At 41.2% G+C, this 19,446-nt stretch overlaps 2 protein-coding genes across 2 annotated transcripts in view; both read right to left on the reverse strand.

Moving 5' to 3' along the window:
• LOC102234136 (E3 ubiquitin-protein ligase SMURF2) overlaps positions 1-13,198 on the reverse strand; it is a 66,406-nt gene extending 53,208 nt beyond the window's left edge. The window contains exon 1 of the mRNA XM_023348964.1: positions 12,641-13,198. Within this exon, the coding sequence (XP_023204732.1) occupies positions 12,641-12,692 (52 nt within the window). The 5' untranslated portion in view covers positions 12,693-13,198. The remainder of the gene's footprint in view (positions 1-12,640) is intronic.
• A 1,509-nt stretch (positions 13,199-14,707) lies between these two features.
• On the reverse strand, positions 14,708-19,218 carry LOC102233876 (importin subunit alpha-1-like). The gene is made up of 11 exons (XM_005812357.3): positions 18,814-19,218; positions 18,489-18,616; positions 18,270-18,410; positions 17,570-17,658; positions 17,219-17,487; positions 17,044-17,138; positions 16,025-16,288; positions 15,697-15,930; positions 15,261-15,443; positions 15,023-15,172; positions 14,708-14,942 (listed from the first exon to the last, which is right to left on the reverse strand). The coding sequence occupies exons 2-11, from the start codon at positions 18,543-18,545 to the stop codon at positions 14,853-14,855; spliced, it is 1,572 nt and encodes a 523-aa protein (XP_005812414.1). The 5' UTR covers positions 18,546-18,616; positions 18,814-19,218; the 3' UTR covers positions 14,708-14,852.
• Between the last annotated feature and the right edge of the window lie 228 nt (positions 19,219-19,446).

Raw genomic sequence — 19,446 nt, forward strand, 5'->3', positions numbered from 1 at the left:
CAACACTGCAATTTGCTAAAGCGCTTCGTCATCGTACTTTGGGATGTGAAGCGTTCTCTTAAATTGTCATGATTAACTCACCGGGGTGGTCTCTTGATCAAAAGGCACAGCTGAATGACGCTGCATGTAGTTGCAGGCAATAATCAGCCTTCACAATGCGCTCAGTCATCCATACAGCAACCATTAGCAAGCAGCATGACCGACCCAAATGAAATACCTTGAAAGTATTCTTAGTGTCTGAACATTTTGTTATGCTGCCACCACAACTTTCAATGTGTTTTATTGGGATTTGATGTAGTAAACAAAAGCAACAATAGTCAAGGGGAGGGAAATTGATTTGTTCCCAAGATTTCTGACAAATCTTGAAAAACATAAAGATCCATCCATCCATTGTCTTCTGCTTAACCCAGCATTGGGTTGCGGAGGAAGAAGCCCAAGTAGAAAGACTCACGACTTCCTCAGACTTCCCTTTTCCCATTCTCCAGGGGAATCCCAAAGCGTTCCCAGGCCAGCCAAGAAACATAGTCCCTCCACCATGTCATCCTGCGGAGAACTCATTTTGGTCGCATGTATCCACAATCTTAATCTTTCAGTCACTACCCAAAGAGGGTGAACGTAGATGAGGATGGGAACGTAAATCAATCAGTAAATCGAGAGCATCGCCTTTTGGTTCAGCTCTCTTCACCATTACAAACCAGTACAGCCTTTGAATCTCTGCAGACCCTACACCAATCTCTCACACCATTTTTATCAATCATGAACAAGACCCCCAGGTACTCAAACTCCTCCATTTGCCCCAGTCTCAAGACCTCATTCCCAACCCGAAGAGGCCACTCTACCCTACCTTGGTGTAAGTAGAGATGTTGAGGGCAATCCTGGAAGAAAGGCAGCGAAAGACTTGAGACTGGAGCAGAAGTTCACCTTTCAGTAGGACAAATACCCTGCTCATATAATCCATTGCTTGAAATCAAAGCATGGTAACTTCCACCACTTAATCTAATTGAGCATCTGTGGCAATACTTAAAAATTGATGAGATGTTCTCCATTCAATTTGATTGAACTAGAATTGTTTTGGAGGAATGGGTAAGAATCCCAGTTTCTAGATGTACAAATACCTTAAGAGTTTACAGGTACACTTGAAGAAAAATGTGCTTCTTGAACCCCCACTGTTTAGTTTATTTGTAAAGGTTGTTGAACACAATGTATACTTTCCCATTCATTCCAAATCTCGGATCTAATTTGCACTGGTTTATTACAATGATGGGCACTGCAAACTAAAAAGTCCTACACATTAGTTCTGCTACACCAACATGTAATTTCAACTGAATTACATGTCCCCTTTAAAGACAATATTTGAGCACAATTAAATTTTGATATACTTTACTTTACATATTCTATAATGTCCTTAGATATTGTATTTAAATCTTGTCCACTATTATCCATGTTTTATTTTGTTCCTTTTTGTTTTTTGTTTAAAATAGTTATTTCAAACAAAAAAGAGGAAAGAGGAGAAGAAATGGGATTGCCGTATGAACAGTCTTCATCCACTTCAAAATGAGAGAATCAATACGTTTGTATTGATGCTGACAAATCTAACTACAAACATCTACTCATAACATAATGCAGCAATGAGCAAAATTTCAACACAGGTGTCAAACTATGTTCAACAGAAAGCTTACAAAACAGCCAAGTAAATTAGTTAGCTTCCTTTGAGAAATTAAACTACGTGTGATAAAAGCTGTCAAAAGTTGGTAAAAGAGCTAAAAGAAAAATTGGTTCTACTATTAGCGCATTAGCAGATTAGCGGGCGCATGCCCACCACAGGTCTATTAGCAGTGTTAGGCTGACATGAAACACTTCAAAGAGGCACTTGATAACCAGCATTTTAACATCTGTCCAAAGTTTAAATTCTTGCTGTCAAACCTTTGCCTTTTGGATGGGTGATAAACTGACATAAATTAATTTCAGTCAAAAATAAAATAGAAAATTCTAACATCTGGTTAGATTTAAAAAAAAAAAAGAAAGAAAGAAAAAACAAAACGACCATCAGACAGTTCATTCCCACATCTATTGCAGCAACTGCTAGACACACCGGAACCAGCGTTTCCCAATAAGACTGATAACAGTGTCTGTAGAAGAAGCTGCCCGAGAGGTGAATCATCAGGCACTCCTGTTTTAGCTTTGATCTGCAGGTTAGCTTCATTACCGTCTTCCTGTGAAGCAAGCCACAGCTTTTATCAACCAGACGGTTACACATAATGAAACTCGCTCTCATAGAGAACCCGATATTCAAGTGGATGAGTAACAACCGCCATGTGTGGTGGCAGTGGCGGTGGGGGCAGAGGGGTTACAGTGCGCTTAATCTCTGTTTTTCTTTTCTTTTTTTTTAACAATCCTGTTGTGGATTTGCTCCATTTGAGCAGAGCTTCCATTTGAAATGCGATCTTGTGAAAATCCATACATACAGCTGTTGGCGTCTTGTTGTGTTTGCATCAACGACCCCTCAGTCAGTAACACGGCGGACTGGATAACCTTCCATATGCACCAAGTTATACAGAGTTAACCCTGAGAGCATATGATCAGACGCAGAGCCTGCACGCCCAAGAACAAATCCCTGTTTGCTGATCCACACTCACACAATGTTGTTCTTCTCCTTAATCTAAAAAGTGTGGCATGCTCTTGTAACCAGCCACCTAAATTGATACTTTGAAAAAGCTGCAGGTTTTTTGAAAGGAGATCTAAAGACAGACAATTTTTCCCTATTGTTCCTTGCAAAATGGCTTCATGTCTATCAGGTTTTAGGAAGAAGCCATCGGTTCAGTCTAATAAATGGATATAATTTGATCGAACCGTTTCATTGTAGTGCCGGATGCATGTTTGTACTTTGTTTGTTCTTATGAAAGGTAAGCCTGCGCTCAGTCTGATGTGCTCTAGATTTAGTTCCATCCTCACGACATGCTGCTGCCACCACCATGTTTCACCAGGTGACTTAAAGGCATCTGGTTGGATTTTATTTGGCGGCGTCAGAGCAGAATTAGAAACATTTAAAGACATTTTTAGAAATCTTTATGTCATTTCCTTTTCCACTTCATAGCTCTGCACTATTAAGTGATAGTTTGTGGTGGTGATGTCACAAAAAAGGAAAATATGTCCAAATGTATTAGTATTTTGCAAAGAAAGAAAGAAAATGGGTGAGTGGAAATAACCATTTGTTGCCCTTGGTCTGATTTTTTAGTTCAAGAATTAAACTTTTTATTTTTAACCAGATTAATAGTTATTATCGACATCATTTTATGTTGTTAACCACAACACAAAGTATTCGCCTTTTTACAAACAAGCCTGTATAAAATGTTCTAAACAATCTAAACAGAGTGCAACTTCAAATAGGCCAGTCACAATAACAAATTTTGCTGGACGATAAATTGTCCCGGAAATTATTGCGATAAATTATAATATTGTTGTTTTGAGACGCAGTAAAATGGTTATGGTATGATAATGCAAGAACACAATTTCACAGATTGAGTCACTTTAAATTCTAATGAAAATTTAACACTGGACATACCGTAAATGAATAAAGAAAACAACAGAAATAACAAATAAAATTAAATAAGAAGTCTCTGTAAACAAAATTAATTTAGAAAAGGGGGAGGGGAGGGGGGGTGCTAGTTGATACCAACGCAATAGATTGAAAACTTTAGTCATCGAGTTTTTGGTAGAAAGAGAGAAAAGAGAAAAACAATTAATCATGCTTTCATTTGTTATGCATTTAATTGATTTATTGCTAATTGCGACTGGCCCAACTTCAAAGGGATTTCTAGTTTAAGAGATGGGAACGAAACAGGGATTATGCAGACAGTGAGGCAGGGAGGATAGAAGTAAAGCCAGGAGCCGAATATCCATTTAGTCGTCAGTATAAATTCGCTTCCCTCACCTTCACCACTAATCCAATTCTGACCCATTAAAAACCACAGCCAGGTTAACAGAACCGGCCTCTGAAGACGGTCTCACTCAAACCCCCCAGAAGGATGATGGACTAAGGGAATGTTGTGATTCAAACTCGACGGCACTGGGAGGACCTTTAGTGACGTAACACATCAGCAGACCAGGAGGCGGACTTTAGGATATAAGCAATGTGTCTTCCGTGTTTGAGCAGATGCTGTATAATTTCGGTTATATTCACTCCACAACAAATTAGCCTGTGAGGGTAAGCATCTCTCTTTTCTAGCGCTAAAAAAGAATAAAAAAAGTAAACTCTGATTATTCTGTGTTGGCTGATTTCCTGTTCGTGTGCTCACACGTTTTGGGTCCGTCGAGTTTGAATCACAACAGGAACTAAGGGAAACTTACTCCAACACACATGCATACAACTATCAGGGGACGACAGACAGATATTGTATTTTCTAGTTTTTGGTTACCCCACCACTTCCTGGAACTCCCCTGGACAACCGCCCAAATCGAAAACCGCCATCCCAGGCATCCGTAATTTTTACAGCTTGTTGAATTACTAGATGACAAGAAACCAATCTGTTCTGAAACTATAACTCCATATACAACACTTTGAAAACATTCTCACACTTTTTCTGTCTGGGTGCAACCGCAAATATTTTACTGGGATTTCCTCAAAGACACCATGACAAAGTTAGTGCGTAGATGATAAGGACAAAACTAAATAATTAGATCTGTATTGCTACGTTTACGTTCTCCTTCCAATCAGATGGTTCTGAAATTGTTACAACAAAGCAGCCATAATGGCGCGTTGATGATCTGCTTGGCAAAAAGAGCTGGCCTCCCTAAACCACACATGCCATCCACTCAACTAGCTCATCGGCTACTGTTTACACAAAGGGACAAGCTAAAGCCGTAAGCCACCCGCAGTTATGACATTTCTGTCATGTCGCTGAGTAACACAAGCACTACACCTCTCCTTTATGATTAAAAGTGAGCTTCAAACGGTGGAACGTTCTGCCAGAGGTGACGTCTGGACAAATGTTTGGCCCAAGGAGCGATCCCTCTGAAGGAGGAAAGCTTCGTCATCGCCATGGCGCAGCTGAACCAACACCAAACCCAAACTCCAGCAAGTCAATTAATTGGCAAAACTATTTAAATTGTCGGGAGGCTCTCGGCGGGAGGGAAACCAAATGTTTACAAGTTATGCTCCATAACAGCTTCAGCTTCCCAATGTCATTTTTTCACCCCCTCCATCACCGCTCGATATCATTTTGTTTACTTTCGCATCTTTCTTCTCAAAGCAAAAAAAAAAAAAAAAGAAGAAAGAAAATGGGGGAAATGTTGCCCTTAAAATGCATCTCCACACTGAGGCCCCTCTCACCACATGTAGCTAATCACGGCGTATTTACTACGTATCCTGTCTGAACACCCAGATGAACTCAAATCACTTCCATGCAGCCACTCTTAAAAAAAAAGAAAAAACACACAGCTCTAACTGAGACCACATGAATGCACCCAGAGCCAGCGCAGACCACATTAAAACTTCCTTGAACGTCAGGTCCTGTGCCTCTACAGAAAGCCCCCCCCCCGTTGCCTCCCAACCTTCCATGTCCAGCTGCAGGGAAATCTTCTTCAATTAACCAACAAAGATCCAAAGACAACCCCCCCGCATCTGTGGACTACAGTCAGACTAAGAAGCATACAAAAAAGGAGAGACATCGAGCCTTTTCAGGCCACACCACACAGTGGGGCCAGTGTGAAACCCCAAGAGCCTTTGTTGCATCGTTAAAACAAGTCTGTTCTCTTCTCAGGCGGCATCTGTGCCCATTCAGCTATCAGTCATCCAACAGACAGGACCCCCTCTTTTTTTTAAAAAACAAACAAGGTTTTCCTCCAAAAATAACGGCAGTGGCAACCTCCAGTTTTGCAGAAACGGCTGCAGCATCATCGACTGCTAATCGTCGGCAATTAAACGTGGAAAAAAAAAAAAAAGAAGCAGAATGCATGACACAGAGTGGAGAGGGGAGACAGGGTTTCATCGACTCAATTTAAGACATGTTAAGAGCCTTTTGTAAGACCATTATGGATGAAAGGAAAGAAAATTGCAGATTTTATATAGTAGTGCCAGATTTTGTTGCCCAGAATATACATAACATCAATGGGTTTGCAGCAGAAATGTCCCAGCTGGCAAAAAAAGCTTCTTCTGTTTTTTGCTAGCTGGCTAATTAGATCAATTAGACAAATGATAGATAATAATTGCACTTATCATTGCAATTAGTAGAGCAGCTAGCTCTGGAGCAGTAGATAACTAGCTAGTTGGTTAACTACTGCTACTTGCTAGCCAGCTAGCAAGGGTTTATTAGCTGCTGAGTCTGGACAATATGGCTGAAAAACGTATAACAAAATAAGCTTTTCTTATCAGTCAGTGATGATAATTATTTATTGGTTTCTTGTTTTAAATATCTGAAACACAGCCACAATAGTAGCATGACCTTTCCTGTTTTATCCACAGTTTTCACTCCACGCCGTTTGTTATTTTTAAGCAGTGTAAGGCATGGTGGCGATCCCCGAAGCTGCTACTCAACAGGTTGTTGCTAGGTAACCAAAGTTAGCGGAAGTCTCAAATATCTTCCAGTCACAGAACATAGTGACTGGAAGATCATTATGTCACTTCAGTCACTTTTGCGTGACAGAAAAGTTTATTGAGAATAAACTACATAGAATAGGTGAGTAAATAGCCCTGCCACAACCAAATTTAAGACCAAACTTACATTTTAAAATGAATTTAAGACATTTCTTAAGACCTTAATTTTAGATACATAAATGTAAGACTCTTTAGGAGCGCGTAGAAGCTCAGTCGGTACGGGCGGGAGGTGAAATATTGAAATATGCTTCGGCCTGAGGGGGGAAGACGCTTGCAGTCGGAAAGAACAGGAGGGAAGAGGAAGAGGTGGGAATGCGAGTAGAGACTTTTAGGGAATCCCACTGAGATAAAGCTCTCTCTGCCGATCTGCATCGGGCCAAAGAATTCAGACGAGCAAACCATATGCTCGACGAGTCACACGTGAAACCCCCGGACGGAGCAACAATAGACGTTGAGAATGTGGAGCTGAACAGCAAAAAAACAACAAGAAAAATGTCTTTACACTTCAGATTCTCTTCTCCCCCCCCCCATTGCAATGCAAAATCCTAATCCCTTCCGAAGGAAGACGCTCTGAGTGGATGACAGTGACGTCATCCCATTTAAAGATGCACAGAAGGTTCCCCCAAAACACCTCCACGCCCCCTACTCAATTACTACACTCCAAGAGCCAGGGGAGAATTTATGAATGATCACACAAAGTAATGAGTCATGCTTTCATGGTGTAATTTATGCCCCAGACGGCGGAGCATGTAATGCTATTAGCTCTGTTTACATGTGACATAACATAGAAGTGATCAGGTGTACGGCAGCGGAGGAGGAGGAGGCGGACGAGTCGCCCTCTAAAGTATTGGTTTTAGCTATTTCTTTTGTTTTTCTTTTTAAAGTTTAGAAGCTGGCAAACATGTGGAACATCTGGTTCCAATGGACGCCGACGAGACAAACGGTTATAGGAGATGCTTCAGATGTAGCGACGCGTCGTTCGCTGAGGAGACGCTAATAAGCAGCTACGTGACAGGATCCAAAAAATGAGCCCCGAAATGAAATGAGAAAATCCAGAAGTCATGTTGCAGAGGCGCATTCGACAGACGAGCCTCGCCTCTGCGTGGACAACTGCGGTGTCGAGGTTCTGTCACACCGACCCTGGGGTTCAAAGGAACCTTACTGAGGACCAAGAGAAAACGCAAGAGTGAGTAAGCCCGTTCCAATAAGCGATAAATCAATAAATCGCATAACAAACTAAAACAAGTGAGATAATTTACATCTGGACAGCAGTTGTTAAAGAGATGCTCCAGTTTAATATTATTGAAAAGTCTGCATCTTGAGAGACGCTGCAAATATTTGACACTCTTTTCAAAGTAGTTTTTGCCTGTTTTCCTGGTCTAAGCTGACCGATTATCATCATCTTTTTAAACATAATTTTGGGGCGTGCCGTGATGGCGTAGTGGTTAGCGCGACCCATATTTGGAGGCCTTGAGTCCTCGACGCGGCCGTCGCGGGTTCGACTCCCGGGCCCGACGATATTTGCCGCATGTCTTCTCCTCTCTCCTTCCCCGTTTCCTGTCAGCCTACTGTCATACAAGGGACACTAGAGCCCACAAAAGACCCCCTGGAGGGGTAAAAAAAAAAAACAACATAATTTTGACCACAGAAACGTCATAATCCATTGTAATTATTATTGTTTACTTTGGATTTTTTAACTTGCTTTCCAGTTTCAGTATTAAATCTTCTTTAGAAATTAAATTTTGTTTAATTTTGAAAGGGTATATTTGCATTAACATGCCATTATTATCATCATTACTGTTGAAAATGATCTCAAAATGACAATATTATGATTTATCGCAATCATTTCTGGGGCAATTTAACACCCAGCGATATTTGTCATGATGACAGGCCACAGAAGGACAATACATGTGAGCGAATGCGCTGACAATGATCCAGACGTCCAGCTGTTCCTGAAGGTGTTTGAGGTGCTGTGCCGGGTTACTCAGCATCAAAAGGAGAGCTGGTCTGCAGGGTCCCGCCATTTTTCACAGCAGTCACAATCCCATCAGGAGAGAACTGCAGGTCGTCCAGGGCAGCACTGAAATGAATTCATGACAAAATGCACTAGTTCTGAATATTTTTGTAAGTAAGAAAGATATCAAGGTGATGTGTCCAGATCACCAATCACTGAGAGGGTAAATATTAAGGCCTGAAAGTTAGGACTGCGCTATAATGGAAAAATATGAAGCTACTATTAGTAAGCCTGTCAGGATAACAAATTTTCCGAGATGATAAATTGTCCCAAAAGTTATCCCAAATTACAATAATATTGCCTGATTTTCTTGATTTTGGGAGATCAGCCAATACTTACATGTGAAGCCGATCGTATCGGCAATAGTCTTAAAATCAGCCACTGTCCTCTTCTGCTCCGGTTTGACCGACAGACCGGCCCACCAGGTCGTGTCAGCATGTTTGTGGCTAACAATCGTCACCCTACTGTTGCAAAGTTAGCAACTTTCTTGCAGAATTTAGCGACATTTCAGACCAAAAAAAAAAAAAAAAATGGCATCGGCCAAAATTGGAATCGGCAGGTCACACTTTTTACGGATCGTAATCGGCCAGAAAACTGCAATCGGTGCACCCTACTTATTGGCCATAACAGAAATACTAATATTGCCTACCGATATCGGCCCAAATTTTCCATATTGGTGCATCCCTAATGGTTTTATATGGTTGTGAGAATTCAATATACTGTTGATAATTACATTTTGTATGATATCCGTGCCTAGAAAAAGCAATATTCCAACATCTTTACAAGAGAGTCCAATTTCAGATCAAAGTTTGATGCTTTTAGTATTCATAAAGTGCTTAAGAAGCCATTTAAAAAATAAACTGCTTTTCTGAGAACATTAGAGAGCAATATTTTTGGTAGATAACAGGAAGGCTGAAAGAAGTACAGCAAAGCTGACTCTCAACCTCTCTCTGTTATGGAACATGTTGGGAGTTTTTTCTCTAAAGTATACCCTGGCAGTGTTTTGCAATGCGCCCAAGTCATGCGTGAAAATTCCCAGTAACGAACACGGAACAACCACAAACGCGGTCGAAAGCTCGCCGTCCTTGACCATGTTAACTAAAACTACCTAAAGTTTCTGCTTTTTGTCAGACAGAAACCGCAGCGGGGTTGAACATTTATTTTGCCCCCTCCTCCTGGTGGAAGCATCCAGCCCCTTTAAAAGGCATTTAGGTCACGACCTGGCTGTAGATAAAATAAAGGGCAGCTGTGTGACCCCTATCCCAGTCAAAACACCAAACTGCTTTCATGTAAACCCCTTTTTTTTCTCCTCTTCTTCTTCTTTTCCCTGTTTGTTTGAAGAAGGCAAAAACCAAGTGGTTTAGAGAGAGGGAAAGCGGCACAACTTAATGCGGCTGCAGAGGCATCACATGTTAATGTTCCACAATGAATCATAACGCAGAGGTGAGAGCGGGTCACTGGTTCAGGCGGGACTGCTGATCTAATAATAATAACAATAATAACACAGTTTAACACTGACCTGCTTCCTCTACAATAACAAACACGGTCACCAGCTCCACTTCCATGGATGTACTTGCACTTGCTATTTATTCTACTTCAGTTTTATAAACTAAAAGAAAACAAAAAAACTTACATTTATGCAGCCACAGTAATCTGCAAAGCACATTGCTTTGGTTTCAAAAACTCTGTCATATCCTATGAATACAGAAACATTTGCAAAGGAGTAACAGTATAAATTTCAGGTCAAATGTCGCCATGGATGCACGACTTCCACAATCATGGACAGAAGATTTGCGATTTCTTCCCCAACGTAAAATTAACGTGGAATGCACCGATTTGAAAATCTGGGCCACAATCAGCGGTAACCGATATTTAGTCGTACGGCATATTTATATAGATCTCCCAATTCTTTCGACACGCTAAACAAACAAATATCACATGGCCACCCTACATTCCCTCTCCAGAAATTTATACATAAAGGGAAACAAGATGGAAACAAGCATCGGTTATTGATACCGGCCCAAGTTTTACTCATGGAATCCATCCTGATTTATCAAAAGTTAACCAATACAGATAAAAAGGCTGCTATATCGTGACTCTCTAAAATCAAGTCTCGTATAATTTTCAAAACTGTGAAAATTTTACGAATCTGGAGTTGTTATTTGGTGTAAAATATACTTTAGACTGCAGTTGTGTCAAATTATAGAGGCACTGCTAAGATAAAGATCATGCAACTGTCAATCCACAGCTTATACTGTTTGTTTGTCTTTATTTTTGTTACTGAAACAAATTTCAATGTGCTTCTGTATGATGACAACAACAAATGATTCTCATGTCAGATGTATTCAGCATTTTTGACTGACAACTGCCCTGCAGGTTTGAGCAAATGTTTTACTGACTTACACTCATGGGCCTGTAGGGGGCAGAGTACATAGTGACACAACATTATCAAATGAAGTGGGTTTTATACAAGCAGATCTAAATCAAATCACATACACAAGGCAGCAGCTTTCAAATTGCTGCCTACTAGTGAGTAGTGAGTACTTTTATTTGTTACTGAATTGGGATTGGATTCCAATAAAAAATGGACAAAATTACATCTCAATTGCAGGATGGAAGTTGTTTTTTTTTGGGGGGGGGGGGCTTTTTATGATGCAATGCATTTTTGTTTCAAAGCAGGATATTGTCCGTCAGCGATTATGGTATTTAAAAAAAAAGAAAAGTTATACAATTTAGAGATGTTTTTCTAGTGCGTCCTGGATGCATAAAAGAGCCTTATCGGAGGTCCTTCCTCCCAGCAGCTGCTAGACTATAACCAACAAGGCTAACATCAAACTCATTAACCCTGTTGCTTTGTGTGCACAAATATGCAGGCACATTTTGTCCATTTTTAAATTTTCTCAATCATTTCAACTTTTGAAAATCGAAATATTGGCCTGTATTTTGAATAACTACTCTGTGCTGTAAATTTGTCCTTACTGTACACAAATATGGTATTATCCTTCTTCTGTTTTTATATTTTAAAATTTCGTGTAAGCCCACACGCTTCATAACTGACATCTTTATTTTAAGCACCGAAAATTGTAGCTCTTTCATAATAATAATACTTTTTTTTTTTTAAATTGACCAATTGTCTTTGATTCCGGATCACAACTTTTCAATGTATATTCAGTTTTTCTTAAAAAATATACAGCTGTTGAAACCCACACATACATCAATTAAAATGTATTTTAATGCTCTTCCACACCAAATCGCTTGCTTTGACAAACAATTCTCTAGAAAATGTTCCTAAAACATTTACTGTTGCGCAGGAAAAGGGTTAATAATAACCTGCTTTAACTAGGAAAACAAACAAAGGAGCCAGCTGCCCGTCTGCAGACAGTTAAGGGATACTGCACACTGTTTAGAGCCAGTTATAAACTCTTGTGACCTGTGGAGTTGTTTGTTATCTAAACCGAGCCTTGTTCTGGCAGGAAGGCTTGGTTAGAGCTAGCTGGCTAGGCTAACCCAAGCTAGCCAACTTTAAATGCCGTCTGTCAGGCAGAGCGGTGCCACAGTTGGAAGGCACACACGTGTTTAAATATCTGGAAATGCAATACATCACATGCTCTTTTTCTTAGCGTGCCCATCTTCCCCCCCACACACTCCTCGTTAAGCCCAAATTGGTGATAAAATAGGCAGAAGAAAAACCACTGCATCGCACCGAGCAGCGCAGCCCCGGGAACCCCGTTCTGTCTGGTGGAGGCGGTAACTGGCGACAATCGCGGGGCTCCGACTACTTCCAAGAACAATAATATCAAAATGCAGCGCTCGCTCTTGCTCCGTCTCAAATGTTCCCGCATTTAAGCCAGCAACGTGAAATAAATTCATAATTAAATTAACGTGGAGCTCTTTGTAGAAAGAGTAGCAACAACAAGAGGGGAGAGCCAACTCCATGGCCCATGGGAACTGTTCACCTCCAACAAATACACCCACCCTCTCCTAGCTAAGTGTGTGGGAATATATTTGGGGATTTAAAGAGCGTTGTTGGCTACCTGTTAATCTCAGTTTGACGGGGCCATTCCGCCGGACTCCTTGGTTAGACATCTCCTCTCGATCCGAGCCTTCACTGCGCTTACTAAAAACGTGTCGTTGGATGTAGAAAAAAATAATTATAATAAGGTTTAATGAACCTCTCCGCCAGTTTTAGACAATAATGGAGTCAAAGCATTGTAGCCCGGATGTGGACAGAACTGCCATAGCGAACCGCTCATAAATGCCAAAAATTGAAAAAAAGAAAAGAGGGAAGAACGTAAATAATAAAAAAAAGCGCTGCAGCAGGCTGCTTTAACTAAAAAAGTCAAATAAAATTAAAAATGTCTCCTCCGGCGCTGGAAAGCGGGGGGTACGCGGTGCTGGAGCGCGGTGTTTGTCTTCACATCTTCGGAGAGAGCCTGTGTCAGTGGCCCGGGCTCCTCTCAGCTCCTCCACGGCTGAAGTGCGGAGCCTCCGGGGTAGGTCCCGCTTCCCGAGCTGACCGGTGACGACAGCACTCTCTGGGGGAGAGGCAGGCATTTCTCCAACATGTGGCGCTGAACCGTGACTCACACACCGGCATCGCTGTGCGCTTTGTGCGGCGGCGATGAGCGACACCTAATTTACCTTCAAACAAATCTGTCATCTTGAAAATACGTAAATATCAAATCAATCATTTTCGATTTTACCAATGAAAATGCGCAATTGTACTTCAGACACATCAACAACAACAAAAAAAAAAAGGTCCAGAGCAACCACCTTTCATTCAGAAGTCACCTAATTACTAAACAGAGTCCACTTTGGAGGAAGTTAACTACATATTTCCGTGAAGCACGGAGATGGCAGTATCATGCTGTGCGGATGCGTTTCTTCACAGGGGTAGGGAAAACCTTCTAAATTAATATGAAAATTGGTTGATCTAATAATTGGATAACTCTTTTTTTTTTCTCCAAATCTTGTTAGTAATTTGCAAAAGAGTTGAGACGGGCATAGAGGTCCAACTTCCAGATGACGCAGCCCAGAGCACCAAAGCTTTTTGTCACCGGGGCCCAAAATTGACAGCACTCATCTGCCACACAAAATGAAAATGAAGAAAATAATCCTATTGTGAGTTTTGCTGCTGCATGTGCTGATGGACCAAGGACCCAGGAGCCGTACATTTGACATAAGATTAAAACATCTTGCAGCATGTTAGGATGGCTCACTCAAAGTCCAGATATAAATCCATCAAAGAGACTGTTGTGTCAAGAAAATTCATATTCATAGATTTTCTCCATCCATTCATCTTGCATGTTTCTTTTAACTGAAAGTAATGAGCATTTGTTGTTCTTGAAACACAAGAACATGCCAAAAAACTGCTTTGCATGGATTTATTGGCAACATTTACTCTGGATATTCTGTACATTTCTATATACTGTATATAAAAAGCATATACTGGGATGTGCTGTGGTGGCGCAGGGGTTAAGCACAACCCACATAAGGAGGCCTTAGTCCTTGAAGCGGCTGTCGCAGGTTTGATTCCTGGCCTGACGACATTTGACGCATGTCTTCCCCCTTCTCTCATTACCCACTTTCCTGTCAATTTACTAATAAAGGCCACTAGAGCCAATAAAACCATATACTTTTACATTGTTTTCATTTGAGATGCCCATCTCATTTATTAGAAAGTTCTGAATGTAGATGTTGCTTACAGGTAACTTTTCAGAAAGATGAAGTACTAGTTCCTCTGAGATTTCAGACACTTTTCTCATGTTATTAGTGCGATAATCTGCCAATTTAAATACTTTAATTAAATTATTTAAACACCTTTCTGAAAAGTTACGTTTGTCTTATTTCAAATGCACTAATATGTTTACACTAGAAACTAGAGCAGAAATACATGGTAAGGCTGTTTTTGTAGTGTAAATTAATCCCAAAACATCCACATGTAACTTAATGGGATTTGAAATGTGTAATAAAATGTTTTCACACATTTCTCTAATTTGTTGCAAGATAAACAGTCTTTGACTAGATCTGGTCAGTATTTAAAGTTTTTTTTTTAAATGCAGTTTATAAAAGTAAAATCAGAAAGAGTGAACACTGGCAAACATGATCCAACAACTTTATTTACACATTTGTTCTTGTTATAAAAGGAGTATGTACAACACATACAAATATCAGCAAACGTCACATGAACACAGGACAGACCGTAGCAGTGGGAGGTTACAGTACAGAGTGAAAGCATCAAGTTGTTTAGAAATTAAAAGTGCTCTGGTTTTCACTGATCTGGAATGCGTAGCCATCATCAGTAGCTTCAGGGATCACACACTGCACCTCCTCTTCCTTCAATGAAAGCAGACGGGAACACGTCACACACGGTTTAACACGTCAGGCTAAGCTAACGGTCAAACATCTCTACCCACCTCTTCAGAGAAGTACTTCTCAATCAGGTTGAGCGCGGCTTTGTAGATCAACTCGTTCTCGTGAGACTGCAACGCCTCGATCTTGTCCAGGCCACCGCACTCCTCGATCATCAGACTCAGTTTGTACGACTCTCCGATTTTGTCTCCGGCCTAACATGGAGACATTTGAAACGTGAGACGCTGCACATAAAGCCGCGGGGGTTCATGCGGCTTCGACTTGGTCTGACAGCGCACTCACCATGAAGATGTTGGTGATGGCGTCCAGAATGACGAGGACGGTTTTGCTGTCCTTGGAAGAAAGCAGATTCAGAAGAGGCTCAAGAACGTTGGATTGGACGAGGAGGACCACCTGCTGAACAGTGCCCCCGCTGGTGAAGTTTGTTACTGCCCACACCGCCTCTTTTTGGGTTTTGTAGTCACCCTGCAGAGACAGAGGAGAAACACCAAAACTAAACAGAAGGAAGGAAATTAAACATTTTTGTACCAAACTCTGGTTCTCAATGAACGTTTCAAAAGCACCAAACTAAACGGGTGTTTAACACTTAAAGTGTTCCCTTTATTTTTTTGAGCAGTATATATTTCCTAGTTATAGTTATTCCCCCCTAGTAATTATCGTTTTTATCCAAAATGTTTTCAATTTCAGTTTTACTACGATATCTTTGCCCAGAACGTACCCGCACGAGCATGTCGACCATGTCGGGAACGAGGCCTGCGTTGATGACTTCCTGGATCTGGGTGTCCTTCCCCGCCGTGATGTTGGACAGAGTCCAGGCTGCCTCCTTCTGGATGTTGGCCTTTTTGTGGTGCAGTAGTTTGGGGAACATGGACAGCGCGCTGGCGTCAAGCACAGCCTGAGTCTGCTCATCTGTGCCGGTCACGATGTTACCCAGAGCACGGAGTGCTGGAGTCTAAGAGAAAAGACAAAAAGAGGGTTATTCAACAGCCGGGAGAAACGTGGTAGCTGTAGAGAATAGGGCAAGTTTTGTAAAGTTTGGCACGTACAACTACAGACAGCTCTTGGAAGCCGAGCAGCTCCACCAGGCGAGGAATCACGCCGGTTTTGACCACCACGTCAATGCGGTCGTTGGGTCCGTCCGTAAGGTAGGAAACGGCCCAGCACGCGTCGGCCAACACCTCCAGGTCGTTATAATGCAGCAGGCGGATGAGGGCGGGTAGAATCTGTTCGATGGCTTCCATGGGCGGAGATGGGTTTTTGTTGCGGCAGAGATTGGACAGGGTCCAGGTCACATTTCTAAGATAGCTGGGCTGTGAAGAGATCAAGAGGAAAAAAAAAAAAAAAGCAGAAGGTAGATGTCAGTTTGGCATGGAGAAATTAAGATTTAATTAGATTAGGACACCACCTAGAGGCGGATGAGGTGAATTACCAAGGAATTTCAAATCTTACAAAACTGGTGTCAAAACATTTGTGCAGTAAAATGTGTTTGTGCTGCTATCATTTTAAAAAAGTTTGCAGAAGTCATCACTATAATCAAAGCAACAGAAGCCTTTTTTGCTACACAAATGTAGCAGAGCAGATTGTTTTGTAAATGTGAACGGGGTGAAACAGGGTTGACCTATGGAGATTAAAAAAAAAAAAAAAAAAAAAAAAATCTAACATGATAGCAGCACAAGTGAAATTTGGTTTGACCTTCATTGATATCTTCAATACAAAAGCACAAACAGAAAACGCCGACACCAACTTTGTCTGATTTGAAGTCGGAGAGGGGCTGGTTGACCTTTCATGACCTCTGGGAAGATTTACCATAGGTAATATTAATATTAACAAAAGTGTTGATTGCACAAATGTTTGACACCAATTTTGTTAAATTTGGGTAATGTGGAGGGGATGTTCTGGTTGACCTTTAAACATTCATTAATATATTCAAAGCAAAAGCTGGAGAAAAAAAAAAAAATTAAATAATTTTTGCTGCATAAATTTGAAAATAGATTTGAAAATGTTGGGTTGGGAGATGTCACTTCAAACCATAATCTGAACACATTTCAAAGAAAATGCTACTCACAGTGAATACAGTGAGGTTAGGGACTGCCAGCAAAGTGAGCAGAGGGGCCACTGCGCCGTGCTTGAGCACCACGTCTCTAAGATGTGACCCATCACCTGAAGAGAGAAGTAAATGTGAATAATTATGCACAACCCCCCCAAAAAAAAATAGCCACACATATATTTTTGCTAATTACCAGCAATATTTCCAAGAGCCCAGACTGCCTGCTCGCTGATGTGCTGCTGGGGCGAGGTGACCAGGCTGATGAAGGCAGGGATGGCCCCGCCGTCCACCACGGCGGCCGTCTGATCAGACGTCCCAGAGGCGATGTTGGTCAGCGCCCAGGACGCCTCGAACTGAATCGGAGGGCAGTCGGTGAGGGCGAGGAAGGAGACAAACTTGGGGATGAGGCCGGCGGCGATCATCTGGTCGATGGGAGGGTGTTTGTCACGGGACAGCAGCTTCCTGCACCAGAAACATTGCAGTTAAAAAGAAAAAAAAGAAAAAAAGAAAAGCTTTTGCTTGCAGCTTTATTTTAATAAATTACCGTGCAGCCTGGGTTGCCTGCAGCTGGGACTCACGACTGTCACTGTTCACTCCAGCAACAATCTCCTCAACGGTCCACGGTCTGATTGCCTGCACAGGTAAGGAAAAACAGAGGATTAACAGACAGGAAGTATTCAGCCATACACAACATTTTATAAGCAGAGATCAGAACAAATACCAAAAGATTCTGCTTGGAGTTGCATGTTGTTAGCCTTATAGCATAGTTGCCAAGGTCATACTTGGGCCAAATTGAGATACAATATCTGCATAATACTGATCTCCTTACATTGCCACATCACCCTGCTTGAATATTTGTTACAGCCCAAAACAGTCTTAGTTATTTTCACCACATTTCAGTCAATGTTCATCAAAACACATTCAATCTTGACTTAGGCAATTATGCTAGGAGACCAACAATATTTTATAATTAAACTGCTACATATCTTTCTTGCAATAAAAAAAATAATCAGAATGACCTTTTATATTGTAACTGTTAATTTCACATACCTGACCCCTTCTCTTTGGGTGAAAAGTTACCCCCTTAATATACACATTTTAGCCTGGCAGTAATATAGGACAAAAATAGGACCCAAAAAACATAAACGTCATATGAAAACTGTTGCTTAGGTCTTTGGCAACCTATGCGCCGAGGCATTTTGAACACTATTAAATTGAACTCAAGAGGACGCTAAAAGGCTCACCTGGCAGTTCTGGTTTCTTTCTTGGAGGGGAGACGTCGCCTCATCCGGGGCAGCGGCCACATTTCTCCTCTTGAACATCTGGTCATCCTTCTTGGCTTTACGAAGCTCGACGTTCACCTCCACTCTCCTGCGTCGGAGCTCCTGCGTTAAGTTCAGATAAAGCGTGTAATTATGGATTCTGCATTTTGGTCAACTCTAGCTTTTTCGTATAAAACTCACGTTAGCATCTCTGCCTTTGTTCTTGAATTTGTTCAGGCGTGCGACGTTCTCGGACATTTTGTTTTTCTTTTGTGTGGTGAGATTAGGAGCGCCGGCAGCAGAGAAAAGCTCTTGTAGTGGTGTAATTCCTGCGCACACAAACGGTTTTACGTCGCTTGAATTGCCTCGTGATATCAGGAAATATCCAGATAAGAATACACCACGTTCAAATTTTAAATTCAACTACATTGGTCAACTACGTAAGAAAATAGTCAGTACCACGTGAAAGAAACACAAAGCATATAAAATATTTCAAAAAATAATCAGAAGTAGCAGTCACACTTACCCAATGCAGGAGCAGGAGAGATGTAGTCAGAAAATGCCGCACAGACCTTTAAATTCCAGAAAAAAGACCTCTGATTGGGCCATTCGAGTCAAAGCATTTATTCGCCAGCGTTCATTGGTCGTTTTGAATAAAAACCACATGCGTCACCGGAAACACCGTCACTTCACGAGAACATCGCGAGACGTGGACTCCGGTTCGCCCTGATCCAGGATCAGTTCAGGCTGGATACGGACTTACGGTCACCATGCCAACAAACTGTTCCAGGACCGAGAGAGTTCGACACTGATATTTAAAATTCTCGACCAGGAAGTTATTTAGGAGACACTTTTCTGTTCTCAAAATTCAGTTTTGGCTTATTTAGTTTTGTTTTAAAACCTACAATAAGCCCCCTCTTTATGCAAAACTGTAAAGTTATTCTAAAACTTTATAGCTTTATAACATCTGTAAAGCTATTGATTACATTTTCGGTCAAAAAAAAAAAAAGTATTTTATGTATACCATAAATATCACAAAATAAAATTACTCCATTAATTAAATTCAAACGGTGAAACATATGTAGAAGCATTTCTGTTGAAACGATTAAATGAAAGTGGTTTCATAGGTTTTTGAAACTTGATCTAAGTTTTCAGTCAT

Source organism: Xiphophorus maculatus, chromosome 16 (genome assembly GCF_002775205.1).
Source record: "Xiphophorus maculatus strain JP 163 A chromosome 16, X_maculatus-5.0-male, whole genome shotgun sequence".
NCBI classification, from domain to species: Eukaryota; Metazoa; Chordata; class Actinopteri; order Cyprinodontiformes; family Poeciliidae; genus Xiphophorus; species Xiphophorus maculatus.